Source organism: Balaenoptera borealis (assembly GCF_965194805.1).
Source record: "Balaenoptera borealis genome assembly, chromosome: 3".
Classification (NCBI taxonomy): domain Eukaryota; kingdom Metazoa; phylum Chordata; class Mammalia; order Artiodactyla; family Balaenopteridae; genus Balaenoptera; species Balaenoptera borealis.
Window position 1 is genome coordinate 155,977,662 of NC_138866.1, and position 22,525 is coordinate 156,000,186.

Sequence of the window (22,525 nt, forward strand, 5' to 3'; positions counted from 1 at the left end):
TAGGACAGCGCCCGGCCCTGCAGCGCACCTGTGTCCTCCGCCAGCGTGGGCTGTGGGGACGTTGTCATGCACCCCTCTGTTGTGTGTTCTCTTGTGGGAAGTGGGACCTGGCACGCGGGAGGTGTGCAGTCTGTCGAGGAAGCAGTTCTGTGGTTCAGACCCGTCGCGAGGTGAGTTGGGAAACTCTCGACTGACCCTGGAGAGGGCGGCTGGGAGAGAAAATAACAAGTGAGACCGAGGCCCTGCACGCTATGTGCGTTCCCTGCTTTCTTCCAGGAGCAGTTGGACTTTAAATCCTGAAAACTTAAGTGTGATGCAAAACTGACTTTTCCTTTGAATGTTTTTTATCTCAGGGTCTGCTTTTTTGGGAGCCGGCCCTCAAGGACTCTCCAGAAGTGTGTTTCATTTGGAGATGAATTTTCTATTTCTCATTCAGGCATCAGAGATCTTGAAACACAGGAGACGTGAGTCTCTAACTTCTGAAGAGCACTCCTGATGGGAAGGGCAGTGCTCTCTGAGATCCTGGGTGTTGCCGAAGACTTGTTACTCTGTGGGACGTTTAGCTTGGAAGGCACAGCTTGGAAGCCAGTGGTCAGGAAGGAAGGCGGTGGCCCGATCCCATGCAAGCAGCACCAGTCACAACGGGTCTCCTGTGTGCGGGTGCGGAAAGGCGTTCTGGTCCGTGTGTCATGTCACATCTGTGGGACTGCACTTCACGTGCCCTGCCGCGATCCTAAGCAGGCAAGAGCCACCCGATGCCTCCTGGGGTCTCCTCAAAGGTGGAAGAGCCACGAAGGTTCAGCCTGGGTCCCTGTTTCTGGAGCGCTTGCTCCTCTGGCTTGTACTTCAGGTGGGAAAGTGTCACTTTGCTCCGTCGGAAGCTATGTCCTAAGAATTAGAGGTAGGAGCCCTGCAGATGGTGCCTAACGGGGAGCCAGAGGAGTTGCTGCCTCCGTGTCTCCCAGGCTGGCATTTTCCACATCATGTATTTCCTTACTTTGCTGGAAAATTTCGGCAGATTGTTACACAAAGCAGCCGTGTTTCTCTGTGGTGGGGGGACAGCTGTCAGTCCTAAAGAGCAGCGCGAGCTCTCTGGGCGCTCTGTTGATTGAGGCCCATGGAGGGAGCAGAACATTCCAGGCTGCGCAGCGTGTGTGGTGAGTAGGTGCCGCGCCGTCAGCTGGAGGCACACACTCGGCTGCTCTTGGCAGCAAGATAAATGAGGCAGTGGGAGCTTGGCGGAGCCGAGCCTTCCCACCCGCCCCTGAGGGACGTGCGTCGGAGGGGCCTTTAGAAGGATGGCCTCACTGGCTTCTCCCTTTGATGCCCTACAATACCTGTCAGGGTCGTGATTTATTGAAAACCTGACGTCTTTCAGCATTTCATTAACATAGAGTTAGACGAGCTTTTGTGGGGATTTTTTCCCACTAATTTAGCAGAATGTTAACTGAAATTTAACTTGGCCAAACCTCCTGAGGCCTCGAGTCCACAGGGAAGTCACAGGCAGCAGAGGCATCTGCCCCCAGAGCCTGGCCAATGGCCAAGCTGCTCAGACAGCGCTGTGCCTCGGCCCTAAGGGGCAGCAACACCTCGTTTCTGCTCAAGCCTTTACGGTGTCCTTGTTCTTCAGATGGGGAGTTCAGGTGGGTTATCAGGTTGCTGTTCAGGTTTACCCTCACTTCCGCCTTTCTCCCTGTGGCGCACGTGGCCTTTGATTTTAACATAGTGCCCTCCAGGTCCATCCACGTTGTCAGAAGTGGCAGGATTTCATTCCTTTTCGTGGCTGAGTAACATTCCATTGTATATATATATATACCACATCCTCTTTATCCATTCATCTGTTGATGGACACTTAGGTTGCTTCCATGTCCTGGCTATTGTAAATTATGCTGCTATGAACATTGGGGTGCATGTGTCTTTTTGAATTAGTGTTTCTGTTTTTTTCAGATAAATACCCAGGAGTGAAATTGCTGGATCACATGGTAGTTCTGTCTTTAATTGTTTGAGGAACTTCCGCACTGTTTTCCATAGTGGCTTTACCAATTACATTCCCACCAACGGTGCACAAGGGTTCCCTTTTCTCCACATCCTCCCCAACGCTTATCTCTTGTCTTTTTGATGACAGCCATTCTAACAGGTGTGAGGTGATAGCTCATTGTGGTTTGATTTGTATTTCCCTGATGATTAATGATGTTGAGCAAATTTTCATGGGCCTATCAGCCATTTGTAAACCTTTCTTGGAGAAGTCTGTTCATATCTTTTTTAAAATTGGTTTTTGTTATTGTTGGAATGAAATTTTTTCCAGTGTTCTGATTAAATTGATTGAAAGTTGCAGTTGGGATGGATTTTTTTTTTAATTGTCTGCTGTATAGATTTTGGCAGGTTCTGTCTAATCTAGTCCATCTCTTCTGGGAGCCTTTCCTTGCTCCGTTGCCTGGAGAAGTTGAGGTTGAGTAGGAGAGGTCAGCTGTGCTCAGCTGCATGCCCTGCGGAGGTTTAGGTGGGAGGGCCAGTGAGCGGGGTACACGACTCGCAGCGTTCACATCTCCACCCACCTGCCAGGGCCTCTGGCAGCAAGAGCATGTGTCTGTTACGCAGTGTGGACGGGAACTTCCTGATGAGGTTCTGACCCTGTGTCCTTTATTTGCAGCACCGTGACCTCTGCCGTGTTCACCGTAGGAGATAACGTGGTCTCCGGCAGCGACGACCGCACTGTGAAGGTCTGGGACTTGAAGAACATGAGGTCCCCCATCGCGACCATCCGCACGGACTCTGCCATCAACAGGTGACGGCGGTGCTCCTCACATGAACCATTAGTGTGGCTTGAAGGGGGCCTTGTGGCTTGTGTCTGCTTCATGAAAATTTGTGTTTACTTGGTAGAGCCCTGGGAAAAGTGGTTTAGACTCCTGGGAAAATATTTTTTATTGATTCTCTAATGCATATCTAGTATTCTATAAATACTGAAACTTGGGTGTAAAGTCAGGTTGGTGTATTGAGCTTTGTAAGAATAAGAATGAGCCATTTATGGCCAAAGGTTACTGAGTAGTACATACGTGTAAGTTACATGTAAGTAACTTGGCCTGTTTCCTGATGCCCTAGGCAGATAATACCTGTGGTTTGCTGGTGTGATTTGCCTTGAAGTGTGAATAGTATGAAATCCCTTACTGCATCATAATCTATAAACTCAGAAACTTGTGCTGTCATTGTTTTGTATGTAACCTGACTTTATCTCTTTGTAGGATCAATGTGTGCGTTGGCCAAAAAATCATTGCCCTCCCCCACGACAACCGCCAGGTGAGGCTGTTTGACATGTCAGGCGTGCGGCTGGCGAGGCTCCCACGCAGCAGTCGGCAGGTACGTGCTGGGGCCGAGTCTGTTCACAGGGAGCCTGGGGTCCCAGGCCCAGCATCACTGATGGATGGGAACTCCCAGCCAGTCCGGGCGTGTCCAGTGCTCCGATAGCCCTTCACAGTAGAGAGAAATTAATTCTAACAGTGTATTTTATTTATCCAAATGTATCCAAAATAACATAATTTCAACATATAGTCAATAGAAAAATATTCACGATTTTTACATTCATTTTCTTACTAAGTCTTTGGTTGCTGGGTTTCCATTGGAAGTACTTAGTCTGTATTTGGAGTGCATAAAATTGAAAGCTAGAAACATTGCCTGATACCTGAGCTGAGCAGTAGCTTTTAAGTTTAAACTGAGGTAATCAGTCTTTCAGTTCCTGGTCTCCCAGCTGTGTTTCAGAACTCCCTGGGCACAGCAGCTGAACTCGCCGCCAGGCAGGCGTGTGCCGTTGTCCTGTGGGGGCGGTGGTCGTGGGTCCTGGAGGCACCTTTCCGTGGCGGTCGTGTCTCCATTTAGATGCACTTTCTCTTGAGGCAGGGGTCGCTCCTGGTTCAACTCGGACCGCGCAGTGCAGGAACTGGTCTCGCTGGGGGGCCTGGGGCTCTGCAGCACCAGCTCAGACCTGCTGAGTCAGCATATCAGGGCTGGGTGCACCTGGGAACCTGAGCAAGTCCAAGTTCAGGGCCCAGTCTCAGCGCCAGCGGGCAGCAGGTGGAGCTATAGTGGATGAAGCTCCTGCTTTCGGGCAGCACCTACAGGCTCTGCTCCGTGGAGCCCACACACACCCACTCTCTCCCCGGCTTCCTTTGGCCTTTTCTGCATTCACAGTGGAAGCTGTGTGGTGGGTCAGCCAGTCCCTTGTTGTTTCCAACAGGGTCTGTGCCTGACCCTGCAGTCAGTGTGTCTGCACCCCTAGTCTCCTCCGCTGCTCCTCCGCCTTGTCCTGGGCAAAACCTCGCAGCGGTTGCTGAGCCGCGGGCCCAGGGCGGTTTTGGAGGCAGATGGGCAGGTAGATTGGTAGATAGGGAAGACACCTCTGCTCTAAGTGGCACCAGCTTCCCAGAGGTCCTCTGTCCTTCAGACAAAGCCATGTCTTCCCTTTTGCAGCTCTTAACGTGTACCGTCCCAAGTTAGTTATGGAGCTTTGTTTTCTTTGAGTGCACTTCATAGACAAACTACTCATGAAATTAGAATAACTCAGGAAAGCTTCACCACCCCAACAAAGCCATGAATTGCTTGTCCAGGCAGCTTCACGTTTGCGAACTGCTGGGTATCACCTACGCAGCACCTAAGCTGCACCTTAACCAGATAGGATTCTCTCTCTTAGGTGGGCCTCAGTGTTAAATAGAGCAGCTGTACAGCATGTGAGGTCTGCATTCTGACCCAGGAGCCCAGGTCCCTTCATGGCTTTGAGAATCTTCTTCCTCAAGAAAGAGGGAGTTCCAAGCAGTTCTTCGTGGTACTAATTCCATGGAGACAGTTTCATTTTTAATTGTCTGTAAACATTCAGCCTTGTAGGAATTGTAGAATTCGGTTGTGCTTGAATTAATTTCCTCCTAAAGTGGTAGGTGAAATAGATTTATTTATTTATTTAGCTTTTTTTTTTTTTTGGCTGCGTTGGGTCTTCGTTGCTGTGCACGGGCTTTCTCTAGTTGTGGCGAGTGGGGGCTACTCTTCGTTGCGGTGCACGGGCTTCTTGTTGCAGTGGTTTCTCTTGTTGCGGAGCACGGGCTTCAGTAGTTGCAGCACGGGGGCTCAGTAGTTGTGGCTTGCGGGCTCTAGAGCGCAGGCTCAGTAGTTGTGGCTTACAGGCTTAGTTGCTCCATGGCATGTAGGATCTTCCCGGACCAGGGCTCGAACCCATGTCCCCTGGATTGGCAGGCAGATTCTTAACCACCGCGCCACCAGGGAAGTCCCGAGAGTTTCTTTTACTTATAGAATTTCTGTCAGCTTTTCTGAATCCTACCTCTTGTACCTGTTGTATGATATTATAGTAACATGTTAGTGTATGTATCTGCTATAAACTTTCCAAGTTATCTGCAATATTTTTTCCAACATTCTGATATTTAACTGAATTCCTGAAGGTGGCAGGAATCTACTTGAAAGGTCATCTATTTTATCCTTGTTTTATTTGGCACCAAAGGTATATTTCTAGCTCCTTTATTACCTGAGCCGATTATTTATTAAAGTGGTATTTGGGGTCTTTGAGTGAATTTTATTTACTGTTTCCCACATGTCACCCAGCCTCATTTATTCATTAAAAATTTCCAAAGTGACCATTTATGTATTCTTCCTGTTGACTGTGATCTGACTCCTTTTTTTTTTTTTTTAATAAATTTTTTTATTTATCTATTTATTTTTGGCTGCATTGGGTCTTTGTTGCTGCACGTGGCCTTCTCTAGTTGCAGTGAGCGGGGGCCACTCTTTGTTGCGGTGCACGGGCTTCTCATTGCAGTGGCTTCTCTTGTCACGGAGCTCGGGCTCTAGGTGCACGGGCTTCAGTAGTTGTGGCTCGTGGGCTCAGTAGTTGTGGATCGTGGGCTCCAGAGCGCAGGCTCAGTGGTTGTGGCTCACGGGCTTAGTTGCTTCGCGGCATGTGGGGTCTTCCTGGACCAGGGCTTGAACCCGTGTCCCCTGCATTGGCAGGCGGATTCTTAACCACTGCGCCACCAGGGAAGCCCTGACTCCTTTTCTTGAAGAAAGAATTCTGAGGCGCTGGTGAGCCTCACTGAGTTCATCCGTGTTCCAACCCCTCATTTCATGGAGGCTTCTCCACCAGCAACACAGGAGGTGTCACTTGGACTAATTGTGTTCACGGCTCTCATTTCCGTTGGGTCGCTTGGGCGTGTGTGGTTCATCTGGTGCTGCTTGGGGAGCCCTGCTCTGACTGTGCTGTGTGCTTGGTCGCAGGGCCACAGGAGGATGGTGTGTGGCTCGGCCTGGAGCGAGGACCATCCCGTGTGCAACCTGTTCACCTGCGGCTTTGACCGGCAGGCCATCGGCTGGAACATCAATATCCCGGCACTGCTGCAGGAGAAGTGAGGGCACCGCTCTGAGGCTCCTCGGCAGCCAGGGACTGCGACTGCCGGCTCGCCTGGCGCTGGGGAGCCGTTGCTGTGGGTGGTGGATGCTGAGCGGGAGGTGTGTGCTCTCTCCAAGCTGTACCCAGCCTGCATGAAGCGTCCAGAGTGGCCCCTGTTGTTTATTTCTGTGTTGTGTGTGTTGGCATCATGGGCCGTAGAGGTGGAGCCCCTTCCGCGGCTGTTGGTGTTGAGTCCCTGGGTGTGTTGGGGTGACAGAAGGGCGTGGTGTCTGCGCAAGCGAAACATGAACCCTGTTCTCACTGGGAGGTGTCAGTGGTTTCCACGTTTCTGGAATGATGATCCGCTTCTGCCTTGTCCTGGCAGGAGCGAGCAGGGACCTCACGCTCAGGTCTGCGTGGGGTTCCAGCGTGTGTTAACTCAGCTTCACGTCTGTGTTCTGTTACAGTTCTGTAAAGTCAACTTGGATTTTAGAAGTTAAAAAAAAAAAAAAGCATAGAATGTTGAATTTGCAACATTTGGATAGTTTATTTTGAAAAGAAAGAGTTTCTGCTCTTTTTATAGAAAATCATTTCAGTCTCCTGAAGTCTCATGCTAGCAAATTCTAAAATGTAATGATTCTAATCACTGATTCCAGGTATTAAGCAAAATTTAAAGCACTTTAGTTTATAGCTATGGTTATAAACAGTTTTTAGAAGTTTCAAATGACTTGTCCATTGAATGTGACTTGACCTTTTTAGAAGGCCCTGCTACCTGAAAACAAACCTTATTTATTTTCTACACCTTGGGTTTGCATGTTTCCAAGTGGGTTCACTTTCTCGGTGGTATTTGAGAGCCAATAATGCAAATAAATGAGTACTACCTCAAAAGCAAAGTATTTGGAAAACTTGGGGTGTCACTGTTACCTGGTTCATGCACTTTTTGATCTAGAGCTGGAACATGAGTTCGTTCAGAAGGCAGGAGAGGCCAGCGCAGCCCACGTACCTGAAGAGGAAAGGCTCCTTCCTCACTAGCTGCCAGCTCCCAGGCGGCAGGTGGCTCTCGGTGCCCCCTCTACCAGGGAGTCTGTCAGTCTCGCCTTCTTGGGACTTTCTACCTGGTGTTCGTGAGCCATGTTTCTTGTTGAGTTACAATCTGATAACGAGACATCTCAGTGCCCCTCTCACATATGTAACCCTTGGAGGCCAGCGCTGGGACAGGCACCGGAGGGTGACATTGGAAACTATCGTGATGACCCAGTCCCGGTCACCGCTTCCGTTTTGTGGTGTCGCGGGCAGAGCGTCCCTAGAGATGGCGCCTCGCCCATGGCTCCTTCGCCTCAGGGCCTGCGGTAGACCATCTCAGGCCTCTTGCCCTGGGTCATCGGGTCTGGTTCTGAGATGACTCCTGGCCGGGTAGGAGGGTGGGGCCAGGAAGAACCAGAGCAAGGGACAGACAGCAAGAGTTTTAGGGCAGCTTTATAACAACAGCAGCTCAAGAGCTGGTTGTTAGAGTCTGACGTTCCCCAACGCCAGGGTCAGGACGGCGCAGGCTGCCGCCTGCCCTTCTGGGGTCTCCACAGGAGGGCTGTCCGCACATGCCGGCTCCTCTTCTGCTTCACTCTCACGTCTGAGTGTCTTAGAATTACTTTTGGAAATGTTGGGAAATGTCTGCAGGTTGCTAAGCCAGGTTTAAGAACCAGATCTCTGCTGGATTAAAAAATTGGGAGCGTGTATACATATGTGTGTGCGGCCACGTGGCCTGTGCAGACGAGGCTCCACTCGCAGCCATGTCTCCCTTGCCCCCTTCCCGTTCTTCCCCAAGGCTTGGCCCTTCTCAGGAGCAGGACCCGCCACCATGGCTGAGAGGGACGTCTTCAGGCATCGTGAAGGAGATGGGGGTAGTGAGTGTGTGTGTGTGCACGTGTGAGTGTCCGCGGGTTTGTGCATGTGTGTGCCTGAAATGAAGTCGTGTGACCAGCTGCCTTGACCATATCTGAAATGGTGTTTAGAAGTGGAATTGGTTTTGTCCATGTGCCGACGTGTCCAGAATTTCATTTAATAACAGAAAGAGATGGGTGGTTACTGAAAACCGTGTTGATGGAGAATTTCATGAGAGGTATGTTGTTGGATGAAGGGGCGCCCTTTCTCAACCACTGCACATCAGCTTATGCAGAGCCAAAATTCTGTACCTGTTTTGGAATCTGAAGAATCCTATGTAAGTCATCTGTTGCTTAAATCTGTGAAAAAAGTTTCTTTTGGGGAGAAGGTGTGCATTTATCAGTGTTGTGTAGAAGCAGTTGTTTTTGTTGTGTTGATGTAATTGTTTTTAAGTGTTCAGTGTCTTCAATGCAGTATGAAATTCATTAAAAATCCATGTTCTGTAACTGCTGTTGTAAAAGTGTTGTTATTAGGAGTCTCTTTTTTTATTATTTTGCCTTTTTTCATGTTTTTGCTTTGGTAAAGCATTGTTAATGGCTATTGAACATCACAATAATGTAGAAGGTAAACAAATTAATTATAGTATTGCCCACTTAAAAAGTTTTAATTTTAGACTTAAAAGCTCAATTGTGTTATATTTTCTATCTGTTATACTATAATTTAATGATCCACATTACACTTCTCCATTCCTGCATCACCACCCCAAAATTTCTGAAGGGAGTTAACAATTTGACAAAATACAGGCATTTGTCAAAGTTCCTCAGAGTTTCATAAGACGCTTGTCCTGTTCTTACTACAGTTAAGCTTGTTTGAAAGTTGAAAAAAAATTGCGGTAACAGAACGTAGGCCTGTTTTCCATGGGAGAATGCAAATTAGGATTGGCTGCAGCCACCTGTTCACCGTTCTGTTCTCACCCATGTGGATGGAGCCGTGCCTGTGCTGGGAGCCCTGGCAGGTGGCAGGGCTCTGCCCGGTGTTTCTTGCCTGCCCCAGCCCTGCCTTGGACCAGGAGGCCTCGCTGCCCACCTTGCATGGGCCTCGGGGGCACGTTCAGTCCCCAGAGGGCAGAAATTCTCCACGATTACTCTCTTACCTTACTCTTCAAAAAACATGTGAGTATTGTCTAGATTTCATAATTATATCTTCAGTTACATTTAAAAGTTTGCATGTTAGTGTAAAGAATTAAGAAGGCAAGACTTGCTTTGATTTCATCAAAATGCCATTAAGACGTGTCGCCCTCATTATCCATAGGTGTTCTGTTTTGCCTTAATAAGTTAGAAGTCAAGGAAATTATTCCAAAAATTGGGAGCACCTCTGTTTTATATGCAGCATACAATATGTAGTCCATATCATGGGAAGAGGCTGAAAAGGAAATCATAAAAATGCTGTGAGTTTAAAATCAAATTTATTAAAACGGTCTTTAAGCAGCTTTTGGTCAAAATGCAAGTAGATTGAGCAGCCCTTTGGCGCCCCGAGGGCTGTGTGCCATGTGGGCTGGGGCAGAGTCACAATGGGCTGCTGCAGGCAGTTTGGTCCAGGAGGCGTTTCCAGAGAGGTGACATTCAAACTGGAGCCTGAAGTTTGACAAAAGTGTCAGGAAGTGAAGGGGAGGGGGCGAGAACAAGTGGGGGAGGGCGCCCCTGATGGAGGTCCTTGAACAGACCTTGGGAAGAGCGGGTTTACTCCACATGCGCCAGGCACTTCGGCATGATGGGGCGGGGGTCCAGTTCATGGGATTTGTGCTGAGGGGTGAGCTGGGGCAGCAGGGCGGGGAGGGCAGGGCTCTTTATCCCACAGTTAGGACGATTCACGGGCTCCCATCATTGCAAGCACACAGGCATCCCGCAGTACCTAAAGGACGCTAAAGTGAGTGACAAGAATCCCCCACCCCCACCCCCAGTGGTATGGGAATGTGTTGGGAAATTTCAGCCACAGTTTAGAGACTGAGGTTTGTTACTCCCTACTGCTGGGCCCCTTGTCACCACCGCCCCACAACCGTGTCCTCCCACCTGGGTGCCAAGCGAGCCGTCGTTTTATGCTCCACTAACCCAAACGGGGCCATCAGGATCCCTCCTGGGAAATTTTGGAACTAGAACTGAGAAAGTCCGTCTCTCTCCAGTAGTTCGTCTTCGTGAAAATAATGCCAAGTGCTTCAGAGTGTGAAGGGAAAATAACTAGAATTCTGTGCTCGGCAAGACTTCCTTGAGGAATGTGTGTGCAATGATGGCTTGGGGAATAAACAAAAGCAGTTTTCACCAGTACTCCTTCCCTAAGGGAACTTCTCAAGGAGGAACTGTAAGAAGAAAAAGTCATGAAGGAATGGTTCAAAATGGGCCAGTGTGCTGGCAGACATCTGTGCCAAATTAACACCTGACCGGAGCTTGTGGTTTAAATGTCCATCTTTGTTTGGCTGGGGGTTTGAAAGATTAAGTCTCTAAGTTATTAAATATTTATAGAGACATTTCAAGGGTAACCACAAAGAAAAAAAACACTTTAGAAAGGTAAAAAAGAAATGATTAAAAGTTACTGTAAGGGGCTGGGAAATGTAAATAAGAACTGGGCAGAAGTGACTTTTTAAAGTATTTGTTTTTGTAGTTTTAAAAATTTCAGAACCATTGAAATATATCACCCCAGTATCTGAAAAGTTCCCATTTTATGCTAGCAACAAAAACATAAGGTACCTATTGGGAAAAATGTGACAAAAATAAAAAGAGGCTTGAAATCATCCATGGGAATATTTTAAAACTTTAACATAGACATTAAAAAAGACAAATACAGTGACAGATCATCATGTTCATTGATAGGAAGAGTCAATATTGTGAAAATGTCAGTTCTCCTCATACTGGCAAGTAGATTCAACGCAATTCCAATCCAAATCACCCCAGGGTTTTTTGAAGAATTGGACAATCTGGTTCCTAAATTTATTAGAACAAAGGCAAGAGTTAACAAGATGCTCAAGAAGAGAAAAGAGGAGGTGAGAAAGGAGAAGAAAAAAAAAAGGATTTACCTCAAGCCTGGCAGGGCTATAGTAAATACACGGAGGGGTTCACACAAGGATGGGGAATTGACCAGTAGAGCAGAAAGAGATCAAAATCGATTCATGCATATATGAAAACCTGAAATATTTCAGCTCATATAATCACAGATCAGTGGGGAGAAAGTGGCTATTTAATTAATGGTTTTAGTACTACTGGTTATTCATGTGGAAGAAGGTAAGGAATTTGGATCCCTACCTCACACCAAAAGAAAATCAATTCCAGCATTATATGTTAAAGGCAAAACACTAACATTAAAAAAAAAGAATATTTTTATGACTTTGTGTTTATTAAACAACTACCTAAAAATACATTAACGATACCAGAAAAGATTGATACATTCAGCTACACAAAAAATGAAAAGATCTGTGTGTTAAAGGACTCCTTGTAAGGGTGAAACAGTGGGCCACAGAGTGGTTGCAACATATAATTCACAAAGGGTTAGCATCCCAGACAGCGCACAACAGAATCCGAGAGAATGGGGGAACTGGGTAGCAGACGTGAATAGGTACGTCACAAGAGAGAAAACATAAATATTGTTGGTTTGGATATGAAAGGATATGGCAAATCAGAAACACTCTCTTGTAGGTCTGGACATGTGCAGTCACTCGGTGTGTAGTAGGGACATAGTTTATTAAAGTGTCATGTTGGGAGTCCTTGCCTGTCTATTGAAATGAAGATTCCTGGGTCCAACCCCAGAGCCACTGACTCAGAATCTCTTGGGTTAGGATTTAAGAAGCTGCATTTTACACAGGCTTTCGTTTGTTTAAGCTCCTGTGCAGTTTGAGAGCTGCCGTCCTGGAGAGCCTTTTGCACTTGTGCACCAGGGGACATATGCAAGGTCGTAGCACCAAACACGGGACAACCCAACACACATCAACAGGGACTGGCAAGCAAATCATGGTATATCTACACAGCAAAATATTACATAACAGAAGATGAGTGACCCACGTGCAGCTACGTGCAACTGTTGATATGTATGAAACCTTGTGAGGCACGAGTCAGCCCAGCCACACGCGTGTGATCATGGCTAAGTATTTCATGTGATGAAAACCCAGTGTTCCAAATGGTCGTCTCTAGGCCAGGAGAGGGGGTGGAGTAGGAGGAAAGGGTGGGATCAGGAAGAGCCCAGAGTTGGCAATGTCCAGTTCCTGATTTGGACAGTGGACACACAAGTGTGTGTTCCAGTTTTCACACTTACAACTTAAGTATCTCTACAAATATTCCTATAGTGTATCTAATATCATATAATCAAAAGAGTAATATAAACAACTCTAAAGAGACAGTGTGTGCTATTCCAGAGATGGATCAAGTGAATGCTGGTAAAATGGGGAAATTTGGAGTAATATTTTTGACTGTGTCAGTCTCAAGCTTATTGCATAACCCTATTTTCTTTTTTCGCTTACAAACGTAGTTTTATTCTAAAATGTTTGATTTTCAGTCAGTGTGTACCTTCCATGGGAGGAAACGCAAAGCCAATTTTGTTCCAAGATAATGTTCTTGAAAAAAAACCGTCACCAAGGAAATTGTCAAAAGGCAGAGTGTTATGCTGTCAAAATTGGGTTGTTGTCAAATACATTTTGGAAATCCTGGCTTTAAAGTGGGAAATGTAATAAGGATTTCATTTACCAGGTGTGATCGTAAAACAATAAAAGTTTTCTTATGTTGCTCATAAAATGGGGACTGAAGGTAATTTCAAATCTAGGAGACAGTCCAAAAATTGTGTTGAGCAGGGGCCACATGTCAGAATAAGAATTTTTATTCTCACAGTCTGTGTTTTGGGGAAAGCAGCATTTATTTGGCTAGGTGGATAAGTTCTGGTATATTTGCTGAAATATAATCAGTTTATAAATATAATGTATATACATTACTAATATCTTCTAGCTCTGAATTGATTCTCAATAAATAAAAATGTCCTACTGGTGAACTTTTAATTTTCTTTTTCAGTGATAAAATTAATTGTATATATTCTATAACTAATCCGTCTCTAGTGTTATATGAACCTGATTTTCCTTTTTTTAGAAAAGATTTTATTGTGGTCTAACTGTGTAAAATACACTGAACATATTTTGACATATTCTCCTACAAAATCACCACCACAATCAAGGCAGTGCAGTTACAACCCAGAAAGGTTTACTCATGCCTATGCATTCCCTGCCTCCTGTGCCTCCGTACCCCCATTCCTCTAGCCACTGGTCTTCTTTCTGTCACTAAAGATTGGTTTGCGGGACTTCCCTGGTGGCGCAGTGGTTAAGAATCCGCCTGCCAATGCAGGGAACACGGGTTTGAGCCCTGGTCCAGGAAAAGATCCCACAGGCCGCGGAGCAACTAAGCCTGTGCGCCACAACTACTGAGCCCGCGTGCCACGACCACTGAAGCCCGCGCGCCTAGAGCCCGTGCTCTGCAGCAAAGAGAAGTCACCGCAGTGAGAAGCCCGTGCACCGCAAAGAGTAGACCCCGCTCGCCGCAGCTAGAGAGAAAGCCCGTGTGCAGCAATGAAGACCTAATGCAGCCATAAATAAATAGGAAGGAAGGAAGGAAGGAAGGAAGATTGGTTTGCATTTCCCAGAATTTTATATAAACGCAGTTACATGGTCTGTACTTATTTACTTATTTTTGCCTTTCATTCAGAAAAATTGTTTTGAGATTATTTTGTGTTATTGCCTGTATCAATAATTTATTCCTTTTTATTGCTGAGTAGTAGTTCATGTATGAATGTGTCACATTGTTTATCCATTCAGTTTCTAGCTGTTACAAATAAAGCTGGTATGAACATTTATGGTAAGTCTTTGTATTCACATATACTTTCAGTTTTCTTGGGTAAATACCTAGGAGTGTAATGGCTGGACCATATGGTTAGAATATTTTTAGCTTTTTAAGAAACTCCCATGCAGTTTTCCGAAGTGGTTGTACTGGAGACTCTGGTTTCTGCTCTGACATGTAAAGAGCTTGGCGATTGTATCTCCTTCCCACATAGCAAGATAAAAGGTGAACAAACAAATCATTGATATTTCTTAGGTCTCGTAGAGGACTGAGGGTCAGAGGGCAAACCACTGCTCCGAAAACTGGAGAGACAGACGGGCGATTCAGAGGATCACAGCTTCTGAGAAGCAGAAGCTTCTGGAGCTGGATGAGTCGGGCCCTTAAGTGGTAACCTGATGAACTGCTGAGAGTGGGCTGGCTTGAGATAAAGACCCCAGGGGCCACCGCACTTCACCGGTTAGGTTTCCAGGAGCTCCAGGTTCCCATCGTGAAGATCAGAGGAAAGTTCCCTAACCTTTGGTCATAAGCCCAGAGCTAGCTTCACCACAGACACCTCCTAGCCAAGGGAGACGCTTCCCCAGAGCCGTGTCTGACGTGGGGAAGAATGACTCGGCCCCAGCCCCTTCTATCCCTCCTGTCCCTTGTGAAGGTCACAGCCCAAGGCCCCAGGCTCACTGAAAGATGGACCTAATCACAGGTCTTCAGAACACTTCCCATCTCCCGGCCTGACCACCACATCAACCGGCTCCTGCAAAATAGCAGTGGACTTGGACATGGCAGAGATGCTAGAGTTATCCAGCCAGGATTTTTAAACAAGTGTGATTAACATGCTAAGGGTGAACAGCGTGCAAGAAGCGAGGGGAATGTAAGCAGAGATGCGGAAACGCTAAGAATCAAAACCCCCAGGACAGACATGAAAAATGCCTTTGAGGAGTCTTTCAGTAGACTGGACCTCAAGAAAGCTTCAATATGGGTCAATAGAAATGTCCCAAACAGGAATGCAAAGAGAAAGAAGAATGAAAAAAAGAACAATATCCAGGGGTTGTGGGACAATTACAAAAAGTGTGACATCTACATATGGGAATACCAGGAGAAGAGAGAAAGGAGCAAGGAAAAGATTTAGTAATAGTTGAGAATTTTCCAAAATTAATGACAAAGCAAACCACAAATCGAAGAAGCTGAGGGGATACCAAGTGCATAAATGCCAGAAAATCAACACTTGAGCACATCATATTCAAACTGTGGAACACCAAAGACAAAATCTTGAAAGGTGCAGAGAAAATACACCATACCTACAGAGAACAGTGATAAGAATAACATCAGATTTTCCATCAGAAACCAAGCAAGAAAAGAGTGGAGTTGAATATTTAGTGTGTTTGTGTGTGTACAAAACAATCATTTATTATGCTCATAGATTCTGTGGTCTGGAGTTCAGAAAGGGCGTATCAAAGATGACTTTTTTCTCCTCTGCAATATCTGGAAGACTGAGCTCTGGAATTATCTGCAGGTGTCTTCTTGGGTGTCTGGCACCTGAGCTAGATTGACAGAAGTTTGGCTCAGCTCAGAAGCTGCATACCTGTGTGGACTGGTCTTACAGCACAATGCCTCAGGGAAATCAAACCTCTTAAACTGCGGCTTGAGGTGTCAACAGTTAACATCCCAGTCTATGAGGCAGAAGCAGGAATTGGCTGCACAGCCTGTCCCGGGCACTGTCCTGAGTGCTTTGTGTATTAGCTGCTCATGGAGCCTCATGACCACCAGGGAAGTAGTTCGATTATCATACACGTTTTATAGGTGGGTTGGTCCTTTCCCGGTGCCTCTGCAGATCAGAAGAGGAAGAATGAGGTTCTGGCTGCGACAGTTCAGCTCTGGGGTTGGTGCTGACGGCGCTAATAACCCGACCCTGGGGTCGGGTCTCTGCCCACCTGGCCCCTGGGGCCCCCGGGCTGCAGCCATGCCTCCAGCCGCCCCTGGTCCCCACACCCGTCCTGACGGGCACGAGCTCAGAGCCCTAACCCCTGCTCTGCGGAGCTCCTCCCTGACTATGTCCACATGTGTCACTCCCAGGGGACAGGGTGGGTGGCGTCTGCCTCGAATGGGATGTCTCCTGCCCCTGCCTTGGCCTGTCTGCTCTGTGCTGCCCAGAGTACCCCTGCGAAGCTGCCAGACATGGAAGCCCTCCCCACCTCGAAGTTCTCTCTTGCTTCCAAGGACTTTCACATTTCCCACCCCCTGAAGTGTCCCTCCCCCAGCTCTGGGGACCACACCTGAGCATCATGGGCTGTTCCTGCAGTCATTGCTGGGTCCAACCTGCAACCTGGGCACAGCCATTCTGTGGGCGTCTCCCCTGAGCTGCGGGGTGTCCAGGAGCAGTACAGCACCCCCCTGTCCCAGGGTCCAGCAGCAGGTACACAACACAGGTGAGAAGGGCAGTGAATGTGTCAGGTCTGGTCCCTTTACAGTGTCTGTGACTTTTTCTCCAAATCTCTGTGCACTTCTCCCAGTGGTTGCCTCTTGAAATAGTTCTCCTGATCTGAAACGACAAGCATTTATAAATCAGGGTTTCTGACATCGCTCCTTGAGGCAGGATGGCTTGCATTTCCCTTTTCTGTCTGCAGAAATGCTGTGGTCTCACCTCCTGACCCTCCCTGTTGATGGACCCTTGCCCAGGGTGACCTTGGCCTCTGACTTTACACCATCCTCACGTCCCTGCCAGGTGCCCTTACCTCCCCCTGGTTATTCAGTCCCCCGGGCACTGGGTTTGCCAGGTCATCCTACTCTGCGGCCCCCTTGCTTCAACTGAAAGCACTGCTGTCCAGCTGCTAATTATGTTCAACCTGGTGACCACTCTTAACTGTTGTTGACACCGTTTAATTTCTTTTAAAATTGCTTTGTGTTCGGTTCCACCAACTAGCCCGTCAGCTCCTTGGGACCAGAGATCGTGGCACGTGTGTGGATAGAGTACAATGACTTGCTCATAACAAGTCTCAATAAATATTATTTATTGAAGAACCTGGAGAGAGTGATCACTTTGACACTCCCTCTCAGTGAGCGGCTGAAATCCCAGTAATGGTGGGAAGGATGGAAAAGCCTTCCTGACTTGAATAAATACCAGTTATTACCAGTTATTACCAGTTGTTACCAAAAGTAAGCACTTTCCCCTTTACATACTTATCTCATTGAATTCTCATCACAATCCTTTACTGCATGTATGATTCTGTTAAAAGATGAGGGATTGGGGTTTAAATGCAGAAGCTGCCTTGCTCAGAGCTGTGGGGTGAATGTGGGTCTTTCTTTTTTTTTTTTTTTTAACCGTTTAATATTAAATTCACTTTATTTTTTCTACTGTGAAGAAGCAGGACAGATAACTTCATGTTACTGCTCAGGGATATTGCTAGACAGGAAGGGGGGACAGCTTTCCTGAATTAATCTGAAACAATGCCAGTCTGATATCCTGAGGTCTAACCACCACCAGTTATCTGTATATCAATATGTTAGTCTAAGTGGATGAAAGGGATTAGATTTCAACTCCCCAAAGTGAATCCTCTTTGGGGGTGTTCTTTCCTTATCCTTTCTCCTTAATGTTCTTCGAGGTTTTATCCTTGGTCCTCTTCTTTCTTCTAACATTCCCTCCCTGGCAAATCACCGTCTCTGAAAGCATCAGTAATTCCCCAATGTAGGTGATTCCAAACTGTAATTTTAGCTTAGTTCTCTCTAGAGTACAGTGCTTGCTCCTGGCATTTCAAACTCAGCATTTCTCAAATTGAACTTTTCTTCCTTGAACTTGCTTCTTCTCCTGGCTTCTCCATTTGTGTAAATGGCACTGCCATTCTCCTAGTCATCCTATCTTTTTTTTTTTTTTCTCCAAATTGTTCTTTATTTTATTTTTTTTTAAACATCTTTATTGAAGTATAATTGCCTTACAATGGTGTGTTAGCTTCTGCTTTATAACAAAGTGAATCAGTTATACATATACAATATGTTCCCATTTCTCCTCCCTCTTGCATCTCCCTCCCTCCCACCCTCCCCATCCCACCCCTCTAGGTGGTCACAAAGCACCGAGCTGATCTCCCTGTGCTATGCGGCTGCTTCCCACTAGTTATCTGTTTTACATTTGGTAGTGTATATATGTCCATGACACTCTCTTACCCTGTCACATCTCACCCCACCCCCTCCCCATATCCTCAAGTCCATTCTCTAGTAGGTCTGTGTCTTTATTCCCGTCTTGCCACTAGGTTCTTCGTGGCCTTTTTTTTTTTTTTTTTTTCCCCCTTAGATTCCGTATATATGTGTTAGCATACTGTATTTGTTTTTCTCTTTCTGACTTACTTCACTCTGTATGACAGACTCTAACTCCATCCACCTCATTACAAATACCTCCATTTCATTTCTTTTTATGGCTGAGTAATATTCCATTGTATATATGTGCCACATCTTCTTTATCCATTCATCTGTCACACCGGTCAGAATGGCCATCATCATAAAATCTAGAAACAATAAATGCTGGAGAGGGTGTGGAGGAAAGGGAACACTCTTGCACTGTTGGTGGGAATGTAAATTGATACAGCCACTATGGAGAACAGTATGGAGGTTCCTTAAAAAACTACAAATAGAACTACCATACGACCCAGCAATCCCAATACTGGGCATATACCCTGAGAAAACCATAGGTCAAAAAGAGTCATGTACCAAAATGTTGATTGCAGCTCTATTTACAATAGCCAGGACATGGAAGCAACCTAAATGTGGGTCTTTCTGATGCCAAAATCTCTGTGAAAACAGCCTCCACCCACTAAGAAAACCAACTCAGCCAAGCGCCCAGATGGACTGAGATCAGGGCAAAGAGCTTCTCGGATCCGCAGGGCGCCCGGAGTGGGGCGGGCAGCCGGGGCCCTTGCTGGATGGGTCAGCGGCAGGACCTCATCAGGGGCAGGCTGTCCGCAAAGCAGCCCTTGTTTTCAGTGAGCTTTCAGTGTCCAGAGTACTTTTCTCTTTGAAATGCAAAGTAGTCCTCGCTAAGGAACCGGCAGTTCTGAGACTTGAGTCTTTGGATTTATGTGGAGAAGCTTAGTGGCCGGCAGGGCGAGGGCGGTGCTAAATCCCTGCACGAGGTGCCCGATGCTCCTTCAAAGAGAGAGCGTGCAGTTTGGATGTTTGTGGGAAAGGAGATGAAAACCAGGCATTACAGCCAAGGTGGACAGAGGTCACTACATCCCGGAGCTGGAACGTAGCCTCCTTCCCAGCCATGCGCTTTCCTCCTCAGCTCCGGCTCCACCCCGCTAATTCGGGAGATGCAGCCCCTTCACAGTCGTCTTGGGGGGTGGCAGAGGCTGCTCGGTGCATCAGGCAAACGTTCACAGGAGCCCCCAGCTGCTTCCACTGTGAAGGTGCGAAGGCTCATCGCTGGCTGCCTCAGGTGGTCCTTCCGCCACGTCCAGGCCATGTCCAGGAGGCCTCAAGAGTGTCCCCTTCATCCTGGGCTTGGTTGTCCGGGCGTCAAAACCTCACCACTTCAGCCCAGGGAGTAAATCAAAGGCTTTTTAGTGAAGATAGCAATTACAGTTCCCTTCTGCCTCCCCCTCTGTCCCCTGTGAGTTCCCAGGGAGGGGGGCAAAGGTCAGAAGTCACGCTGGACAGAACTGACACTCGGTTCCTCAGCCCGAAGCAGAGTTTGGGGCAAAGCTTGGTAAGGAGAGTCCGCAGGGTCCCTGCCTGGCCTCTTTCAGACACGAGTGTCTGAGTCCCAGCAAAATTGATCATTCATCCGTCTGTGACTCCTGCTATGCTGAGAATCCAAATGCAGAAAGAATTCCAAATGCAGAAAGAATGTTTCCTTTTTCAAATGTCAACAAACGAGTCCTCAGATTTATCCACAGGTAAATAACAAGTGCAGTGGACATTTTTATTCATTTTGGCTGCCGAGTTTCTGAACCCACTTCTCTGCGCAGCCCACCCCGTCCTGTGCCGAAGCAGAGCCTGAGGCCAGGAGCTGTGCGCCTGGGTCATGGAGGAAAGCGGACCGAGTGGGGGGGGTGGGGTGTGGTCTCCGAGGGCGAGTCCAGCTCAGCCCCAGCCTGCGGGGACTCAAGGCCAGAGGGTCAGCCTTGGTCCGACCTCTGCATTGTCGGCTGTCAGTGTGGCTCCCCCTAGGGCAGGGGTGGTTCTCCGGGACACGCCCAGCAGACACCCAAGAGGCAGACGACCCTCCTTCCCGCCCCATCACGTAGTCACGACAGTAAGGGTCGGTTTCCCGCTTCCTGCGTGTCCACCGCATGGGGAGCCTGCAGTGACCCAGAAACAGCTGTTGCTTTGGGAACAGTGCGGCTCTTACCACAGCCCTGGCTGAAGCATCCTCCCAAGTGGCGGCTTGAGAAACGCGAATTCTCCGAGTGCCTAAGGGAATCGTGGAAGTGGGTCCACTTCCTCCCCCTTGGTTTCCAGAACCTGTTTTCCCCCCATGGGGACACGGCTCCGTTGGTTTACAGTAGGTACTATGTCGTGAGTGATAGCGTTCCACCTGGGGGTGCCTCCCGCTGCTGCCCCTTCCAGGCCACCTCACCACTCCGCGGTCTGGTCCATGGTGGGTCACGTAGTCACCGTCCTACCTCCTGTGACGTCAGGGGGGTCCCTCGGTCTGAGATGTGGCACTCAGTGCCTGGGTGGCACCAGCGTCCAGACTAAACGCTCTCATCAGGCCGCCTCTCCGCGAAGAATGACCCTGACCTGATCCACTTGCTGCTGGGTGCCGGCTGGTCTCGTGCTGGCAGGTGTGATCACCCAGCTCAGCTTCGGCTGCAGCAGCCTTGGGGGAAGGACCCACACCCTGTGGTCCATGTAATGCCTCCATCTGCACCCCTGTGGCAACTTTTCTGTGAGGCCCCAAAGTGTCAGAGGACAGAGGGACAGGCTGTCACCTGCCTGCCACGGATGCTCTCGTGGCCTCACCTGAGATACCGTGATGGTCACCTTCTGCTTCCAGCCTGAGCCCCACCCACCTTCCTCCCCGATCCTCCAGCCTTTCTCCTTCCTGGTCCTGGGCAACCAGGGGGCCATTTGTCATCCCCTTTAGTCTGTATGTGTCCTCACCTTTGGGTCGTTTTTCCTCCAGACTGAGTGGGCCTCCAGACCTATGCTTGAAGCCTGATTACAGGGGGAGTCTCCCCTCACAATCTCACGAGCCACTTCCTTAAAGTTAATCTCTCTCTATGTTCACGTCCAGTTGGGTCTGTTTTCTGGAGACCCCTGGCTGGTAGGTGTGGCCCTAAGTGTCCTCTCTATTTGGGCAACTGACCATAAGACTTGGAAAGTGAGGAGCTGCCCAGCCCTTCCCACCCCCAACCTGAAGATGAAGGAATCTTCAGAACATCCCGTCCTCCCCTACCTCTGCCCCCACCTCCGCCTCCACCCTGAGATCTCACACCCTTGCTGTGCTTAATGGAAAATAAATACAGACGGAAAAACTTTTTAAGAAATCCCCACCCTGCCCGGGAGGAACGTGTGTTAGGATTTCAGACTCGGATGGATGAGGCTCTTTCGGATATGAAAGCTCACCTGCGACCATCACACTGCAGCTCACCAGCCCCGTGTTTGGCTCCAGCGCTAGGGTGACAAGTGAAATAGTGAAGTCCCTTCCGCCAGCCCGTGGACGGGCAGAGAATGTTGTTGGGAGACGCTCAGTTGAACTCTGGGATGTCCAGCCCGTGCTGAGTCCTGTAGGACTGGGACCGTGAACACCCCTGGGTGATGCTCTAGGTGTTTCCCATGCCCGATAGCCACCTGACTTAGTATTCTGTGGGAAAATGATGGCCATGCCTACACTCATGTGCAGATGTGGGGGGAGCGCTCAGAACACCTTAAGTATGTGCAGTGTTTTTTGAAGCACTGAAATATTCCAACTTTCCCGGTTCCCTTCAGGGGAGGCCCTGGGCACCAGTGGGAAGAGGATGCGGCAGTGAGAAAACGGAGGGAAGGTCCCAGGGACTGAGACGCTGAGTCGGGGTATGGGGCGTCTTCCACTCCCGGCCCTGGGATACTCTCCGTAGTTCACTGACAGTAAATCCATAAGGGCAGCACCTGGGCCATCCACGCACAGGCGCAATCATTGTAAGGAGACAAAGGTTTTGGAGTGGACTGTGCCATTTCCTTGTTGGGGGCAGACCCTCCGTGGACTCTGAACCCCTAGAACTCTGCTTGATGAAAAAGGCCCAACACCCCAGGAAAGCACAATTGTACTTGATATTTTTATTCTCTTAACAGAAACATTCACTTCTCAGATTTCACTGAAGTGCAATTTACAGAACTTAGAGGTAAATTAACATGTGTAAATTCATATTTTAAGGTTTTGGATTTTTTTTTACAAATATTACAAATATATATCGATTGGTACAATATTGCCATTCAATCATGCTTTTCA

At 48.0% G+C, this 22,525-nt stretch overlaps 1 protein-coding gene across 7 annotated transcripts in view; it reads left to right on the forward strand.

Moving 5' to 3' along the window:
• WDR37 (WD repeat domain 37) overlaps nt 1–22,525 on the forward strand; it is a 90,589-nt gene that overhangs the window by 47,294 nt on the left and 20,770 nt on the right. For 4 of the 7 annotated variants that reach the window (XM_082386085.1, XM_082386082.1, XM_082386083.1 and 1 more), the window contains exons 12-14: nt 2,651–2,785; nt 3,240–3,354; nt 6,265–8,760. In XM_082386085.1, the coding sequence (XP_082242211.1) occupies nt 2,651–2,785; nt 3,240–3,354; nt 6,265–6,396 (382 nt within the window). In that variant the 3' untranslated portion in view covers nt 6,397–8,760. Of the gene's footprint in view, nt 1–2,650; nt 2,786–3,239; nt 3,355–6,264; nt 8,761–22,525 lie in introns of those variants that run through there. The other 3 variants (XM_082386079.1, XM_082386080.1, XM_082386081.1) reach the window with 1 other exon arrangement.